A 7106-nucleotide genomic window follows, 5' to 3' on the forward strand; every position below is an offset into this window, starting at 1 on the left:
TATATATATATATAATTGTAGCCATGGTAACAGCACAGACGCTGAAAATGTGCTTTTGGAGACAGTCAAACATATTATGAATCCTTTTGATTCATCTATTTATTTTGGATTTATTTTGAGTTTTATAATGAATGTGGAACTACCTGTGATATGATGTGGAGTGAAATACACTGTATTTCTTGAATTTATGTAGGGACAGGTGAGGACCAGTGGACACTGATACAGAGACTTGCACTTAGGGAAAGAATGTTTGTTTTATTGTGAAAAATTGCAAAGTAAACAGAACATGTTGGAAACGCAACACGAGTGGTTCATCTCTCTCTTTCTCCTGTGACATTTCCTTGTATTTTTCAGGTGTGAGGAGGAAAGGACCACCATTCATTTTGTTATTTAGGTCACTCAGTGTTAGAGACCGGTAACATATAGTTGTGCTGTTTTTACTATTTCTTTTTCTTCTCCGCAGCTCCAGCCCCTGCCTTTTGGTTTTGATTATTTTTGCTTATTTTCAATAAAATTTATCTTAATTGTCCATACTTGCCTCTGCCTCCTAATTGGGAACGAACCTGTGTGTCCTCTTGTATTTCCTGGGGTGAAACTCCCCAGGTGGCGTTGTCTGGCTTTCCATTTTCCTCATAGCTATATTAACTTCTCATAACTTCAATCTACCCTCCTACACTCCGCCACATGTGACACGGTTTTAAAAACGTGGGTGAAGTCCCGCTTTAAAAATCCCAACTGCTGCCTGGCGATGTCGTTCGCTCCTGCGTGGATAATCCTTTTCGCCTGGGGATACGAGCTCAGGATGTCCGGGATTTTACCCGTTATGTCCATAACGGTAGCCCCAGGGAACGACAGGGTGAACGCCCCCCTCATGTGGACATGCCTCAAGATGGAGTCCCCGATGACGAGGGTTGTGGGAGCATCCGCTCGATCTCCAGGGGGGCATGCCAGCTCAGCCACCCTGACACTCACACCAGGACCCCAGGTGTGATCCCTCACCTGGTGGGGAGAACGGGAGGAGTGCCAGCGCACCGTGTCCTTAACCAGCCGCTTGCGCTGGGATGAGGAGCAGGATGTCGGAGGCAGACGGCCCCGTTGCACACCCAACTGATGGTGGAGGGCAGCTAGCCGTGAGTAAAGGGAAGGTTGTGGTGTCCGTCAACAGGAGCATGATGTCTGTGACCGCAGAAACCGGCGTTACTGTTGGTGCTAGTATAACAGGAAATGGGGTGCATTCAGAAACTTGCAACTCATAGTATTTAGTTTGGTGTATTTTCCAAGGAATCAAGAATACATCAACTGAAAGCATGTTTTCTACATTCAGACCTACTTGCTACTTGTGTATTTCCTGTCAAAAAAAAAAACAAAAAACGTTCGGTCAGTCTCCATCTTTGAGTTGATAGTGACAGTAGATGTCTTACTCACCAGTGGTGATGACAACACCAAAATACATGTCTGAAAAGCACACTTAGGTAACTACAGAAGAAGCCTACTTTGAAAGGTTATGTTTGATAAAGACTAAGTAACTCGACACTTTATAGGAGTAGTAACATGGTAAAATAACTACCTACTAGCAGCCGAGTTCATTTTAACTCTCCAAATTTATTTTAGTTAGTGTTCTGTGCTCTTGTTTTCTCATTTCTCCCAAATATAAGAGAATATGAGCTAGAAAACATTATTTTACTAATTATCTTTGTCATTACACATGGACCGTATCATTTGTCATAAGATATACAGACATGTGGTGCCACAAAGCCCATGAATGTTTGAGCTGCTTATTTCTTGGACTGAGAAAATGGTGACAAACATCTTCTAAGGTTGTGGTGGCAGCTCGGTGTCCCAGATGAACTTCAGTCCCATATCACCCAGTCGCTCCAGAAGGATCTGATCAAACCTCTCACTCTGGGCCACAGTAAAGGTGTTCTTCCAGTCGCTAATCTTACCTGGGGAGAAAAAAAAAAGAAAAAAAAAAGTGAACCTGAACAGGATCTGCAGTTCAGATGATAAATTACCTTTGCGCAAGAATTTTCCTTTGAGTATTTCCTCTGGCATGAACTCATAATTGGACTTTGGGTCATTCTTCATGCTCTTGAAAGTAGTTTTCTTAACAATTTGATCAATCACTACTTCACTCAGGTTGTTGCCTAGGAAACTGCAGATCTTAATTATTGCTGCCTTCAGATCCTGAAGAGAAACAAAATCAAGCAGAGAGCTTTGTGCAAAGCATCAAGTGAATTTGAAATGCATTTGTCTTCCGGACTCTTCACCAGTCTTAGCTAAATGATCCCGGAAAATCCCCATAGGAAACCATGAGCCCTGCAGAGCTAAATCTTACCAAAACCATTTCCTCATATGTCAGGAAAAGGATGTTGTACTGGCCTCTCTTAGCATGCCACTCCCTGATGTGATCAAACCAGGATGATCCAACAACTGTTTAATGACAGTAAAATCATGTTCTTGCTTAAATATTTACCTCAAATCATATGATATTTTATGAAACACAACAAGCACATGAATGTCAATGAGGAAATATTGCCAAAGTGGTAAAAGGCCACAGACCCAAGATGAAAAAAAGTCTTCCTTTGTTCACCTTTTTGAACATCAGAGTAGATGCATATATATGCACACAGTCACACACACACACACACACACACACATATATATATATATATATATATATATATATATATATATATTCACACCTTTGCTCTAGTCCAGTGTTTCCCGAGCACATTGCAGGGGGTACGTGAAAACATAGGCGGAAATCCCGGGGGTGTCGGGGGGGGACAAGCCCTCCATCCATAAATTTTGAATAATATAGTAATATGCAATGAAAGTGCAATGAAAGCGGTGCTAATTATAAATGTAAAATAGTGGGTTTTTAAGTGTTTAAAAGTTATGACCCCCCCATGCCTCACAGTGGTTTGGTCCGCATCCTGCTGCCGGCAGAGCGGCAGCTCGGTAACTTTCAGTCCGTCAGCCTGAGAGGCAGCAGCCTGATGAGAACTAGCAAGAAAACCTCCTTAACTGAAAGCCAGTGAGTCATTTATCACACCACCTGTTCACCAAGCACAAGGCTGGAATATGAAAAGCGATATTTTTCCCTGCTTGGTCCAAAACCTGCCTCTTTCAGCTCACTGTTTAAGCTAATAGCTAATGAGACAGTGAGGGAGAGAGAGGACAGACCACAGGAGGAGCAGATACTGAGCTTTTTAGTCTTTCAAAAAGTCTGTCAGGATATTCATGTCAGAAATAGTTCATATTTTACTGATATTTTGAGTTTGTCTCTAGATAGATATCTATTTTTTGCATTTTAAACTGCATTATTTTGTGGCATAGTTTCATTTCATTTTCTTATTTGATCTAAAAGGGACAGTGTACAGCTCAAACACATACTGTATGTCACAATTTGATGTCATATCTTGCTTTGTTTTTTGTTGACACTACAATCAATCTGTTTTTTGAAGAATAGTTTGATGTAGTTGGATTATTCAAGGTATTTCCTCTAGTTTTAGAGTTTATTTTGAGTTTCTGGTTCTTGTAAAGCTACTTTGATGGACTGTAGTGGAAATAGAACAGTGAGTAAAGAAATTAGGATTATTGCTTTTAATAGCATTATTTAAAACCTATGAACATGCTGAGGGCTCAGCACTTAATGGCAAATTTCAAAGGAGCATAAGAGAGTTCAGAGAGAGATGTACAGTCGTGCCAGACAGCAATTACTCTCTGAAATTTTGCTGTCACATAGATAATCTGCCATGAAAAGAAGAAGGAAAAAAATTGAATACCAAACTGTAATAATTTTTTAGCAGTTTAATATTGCTTCAATTTTCAGCAAAGATGAACATGAGTCTTACTCTTCTTAACAGAGGGAATCTTTTGACATTCAAGTGATCTGTCAAGCAGTGATGATTTCCACTGAAATTTTAAGCTTTTACAGCAAGTACAAAATGCTCCTTCTATGGTACATTTTGATTTTTGTTCAAATTCAACAAACAGTCTATTGCTCAGTCTTTTACCATTGCCTTCTTGTTCTTCAGGCCTGGAGGCATGAGGGTGGGGGTGAGATGAGAGGTAAAAAGCCGAGGAGAAGGTCGTAGCGAGTAGTCTTCACTCCCTTGGTACTCCAACCACGGCATCTGCTCCATGTTGTTGGGATAAACTGGAAGACCAGTGTCTTGCTCCAAGATGGAGATGATGATGTTCTGAGTCCATATGGTGCCTGTGTGCAAAAAGCTCAGAGACATCTGAATATGGCTCCTACCTTATTATGACAGTGCATCGAGTCAAGAAAGACTGATAAAAATTATAGGATTCTTGGCTAAAAATTGTACAAAATTTCTAAGAAGTCGTTGTACTCACCTGACTTTGGATATGTGACCAGGAATATGTCACTGTCACGGATCTCAGAGGTCTGGAGTGAATCAATGTACTCTGCAGTGGCGTATCCGATGGGAAGATTGTAGTTCTTATATTTGCACAGATATTCGCTGATCTGTTCCATTCTGACTCAATCAGGGAGATCCAAGTTTACTGCCACCGAGTCACAGCCTATATGAAACTATCATGCAAAGAGGAGCAGATAATCAAACAGAACACTGTGTGGTTGGACTTTGACAGGGTATGTCTCATTTGTTTTGCCTACATCTTGTCTACTACCAGATAGGAAGATTAGGGGGAAAAGAACTGAAGGCAGGAAAGTTAAAATTAAAATTTAAGAGAATTTGTCCATGTCATTTAACACTTAAATGACATGGACAAATTACCAAGTAATTTGCAGAGCATTCCCTGGCTTTCAATGAAATTAAACTCTTGATGTAGGAAACCTTGTGACCCTTGTGTTACCTTGACACTACTTCATTAAGGGGGAAGGCCTTTAATCTGAAATCAGTACAGCCGGTTCTTTGAATATTTATAGACATGTTGTTGAAATCTAAATTATGGTTCACTGATATTATACTGAGATCTTGTTTACATTTAACTTACATATAATATCATTTGACATTATGTTGAATATCTATAAGGCAGTGTTGTCACAATACCATAATTTTGACTTGGATACCAGTAACAAGTTTTGTATTACGATACTCGATACTGAACAACACGTCCTCACTCCCAATGCGTCAACAGCCTGATGAATGGTCAGGGTCCCTTAGCGTCACATGCCGACTCATTAGGCACCCGTTTCTTGTCAGTTTTCGATGAGTTGGGTAACCCGACAGACTTCCCGACAGAACTCCCACAACGTCTGAAATAGACGCCACGGGAAGCATTCTGTGAGATTATGTTGGGCAGACTCTATTACCACGTTATATGATGCAGAAAACGTCACATTACCATGACAACAAAGAGTTAGTTGATGCCCCAAATCCTTCCCGTGGCGTCTATTTCGTCAGGCTGTTGACGCATTGGGAGTGAGGACGTGTTGTACTGAAACGATACTTAAAACTGAAACGATACCAATTTGATACTCGGTACCAAATGATACTAAAATGACTAATCTGATAAGAAACCGAATGTCCACAAGGGTTAATTACATTTTTTTTTAATTCACAGTTTATCAACAACTTGCTTAGTTAAAAACCTTTCAGTTGAAGTCTGTTCAACTATATGCTAATGTTAGAACATCATCTTTATTTCCATTTCTTGAGTACTTTTGGGCCAAATTAAAGGCAGAGGAGATGGAGGGCTGAGCTGTGGTTGGTTGGCTGGTGGTGACTTGAACTCTGGTATTAAAACAAGAGGAACCAAAGGGATGTGTGAACATTAATTGATTGATAGTTGATAGTTGTATTACATGTACTGTAGGGGCAAGATGGCGGTGCTACGCCCGAGAGCAGCCTGCCACTTACTACCTGTCCTAGCATTTGTGTTTTCATTGTTTGTCTTACTACGTCAAACTATCATCCAAACTCTGATCATCTACAGCTACAATCGGAAAACACTCTATGACATTCGTGCATCATTAGAGGAGATCCCAGCTTGGGGCGTGGGGCAACAGGTGAATTTGCCATCTCTCTTCACTATTCCCCACGGACCCTGGAGTATTAACCGACAGATCCACCGCCACCGGAGAGGTGGAGGGTGACGCCGAGGACATCGGGCCGGTGCAGCTGTAAAACGCAAACAGCGGGCAGCGAGTTTGAATGCCGTGCCGTCTCCCGGTTCCCCAACCCGGCCCCTAGTGCTGCCGCTGCGTACGCCGGTATTGACACCTACCTCGTCGGCGAGTGCATATGCGTTGAAGATGGGACTCCTGAACGCCAGATCGGTGAAGGAAAAAACATCCATCCTAAATGATTTCATGTCCAAGCAAGACCTGTCATTCTTCTTCATTACAGAAACTTGGCAAGTCCCGGAAGATTATTCCGCTCTCAATGAACTCTGCCCGGCTGGCTGGAATTACCTTTGCAAACCAAGACGCGGAAAGATTGGAGGGGGCGTGGCCTTTCTATATAAGGAAAAATATATCTGTTCTCAGCTGAACTGTCATACTTTTTCCAGTTTTGAGGTTCAGTTGGTGAAAGTGGGCTCAACTGACCCCCTCCTGATCATGATCATCTACCGTCCGACGGAAAGCAAGGTTTTTAAGGAAACCAAGAATTTTATATCTCAATTCTCTGATTTTCTTACTGAAATCATCCCCAGCCATGACAAGGTGCTGATCGTGGGAGATTTCAACATCCATGTGGATAATCCTACCAGGGCTTTTGAAACTGAATTTTTAGATCTGGTGGATTCTTTTGGCCTGACCCAGCATGTCTCCGGCCCCACCCACAGAGGACGCCATACATTAGATCTTGTCCTCTCAGTCAACCTTCCCATCAGTGACGTGGAGATTATGGTAGCCCATGCAGACTGTGACCACAAGGCTGTGCTGTTCACATCATCCCTGTTCATCCCCCCCGTCAATACTCAATCCTCTGCTTATCTCTCCCGGTTTATCAATGCCCAGACAGCCCCAAGATTCTCCTCTGCTTTCATGGCCGCCCATAATACCAGGGCAGGTGAGACTTCATCTGACCCAGAGGATCTCACTTCCACGTTCAACGCCTCCTGTCACTCGATCCTGGACTCAATCGCGCCGTCTACTCTGAGGAGGCCAA

The 7106-nt window shown here is 42.1% G+C and overlaps 1 protein-coding gene across 1 annotated transcript; it reads right to left on the minus strand.

Annotated features, from left to right (window-relative positions):
- Positions 1 to 1812: 1812 nt before the first annotated feature.
- On the minus strand, positions 1813 to 4504 carry LOC115363671 (amine sulfotransferase-like). Its single transcript, XM_030057947.1, has 6 exons — positions 4363 to 4504; positions 4020 to 4222; positions 3858 to 3861; positions 2336 to 2430; positions 2013 to 2184; positions 1813 to 1943 (listed from the first exon to the last, which is right to left on the minus strand). The coding sequence occupies exons 1-6, from the start codon at positions 4502 to 4504 to the stop codon at positions 1813 to 1815; spliced, it is 747 nt and encodes a 248-aa protein (XP_029913807.1).
- Between the last annotated feature and the right edge of the window lie 2602 nt (positions 4505 to 7106).

This window comes from Myripristis murdjan, chromosome 8 (assembly GCF_902150065.1).
Source record: "Myripristis murdjan chromosome 8, fMyrMur1.1, whole genome shotgun sequence".
Taxonomy (NCBI): Eukaryota; Metazoa; Chordata; class Actinopteri; order Holocentriformes; family Holocentridae; genus Myripristis; species Myripristis murdjan.

What these genes read in the sequence shown, in the direction of transcription:
- LOC115363671 (XM_030057947.1), bottom strand. Translation starts at nt 4,504, where the DNA reads ATGGAACAGATCAGCGAATATCTGTGCAAATATAAGAACTACAATCTT. An exon ending in GGTCACATATCCAAAGTCAG is followed by an intron (nt 4,223 to 4,362) that starts GTGAGTACAACG and finishes TTTTGCACACAG; the next exon opens with GCACCATATGGACTCAGAAC. An exon ending in CATATGAGGAAATGGTTTTG is followed by an intron (nt 2,185 to 2,335) that starts GTAAGATTTAGC and finishes GTTTCTCTTCAG; the next exon opens with GATCTGAAGGCAGCAATAAT.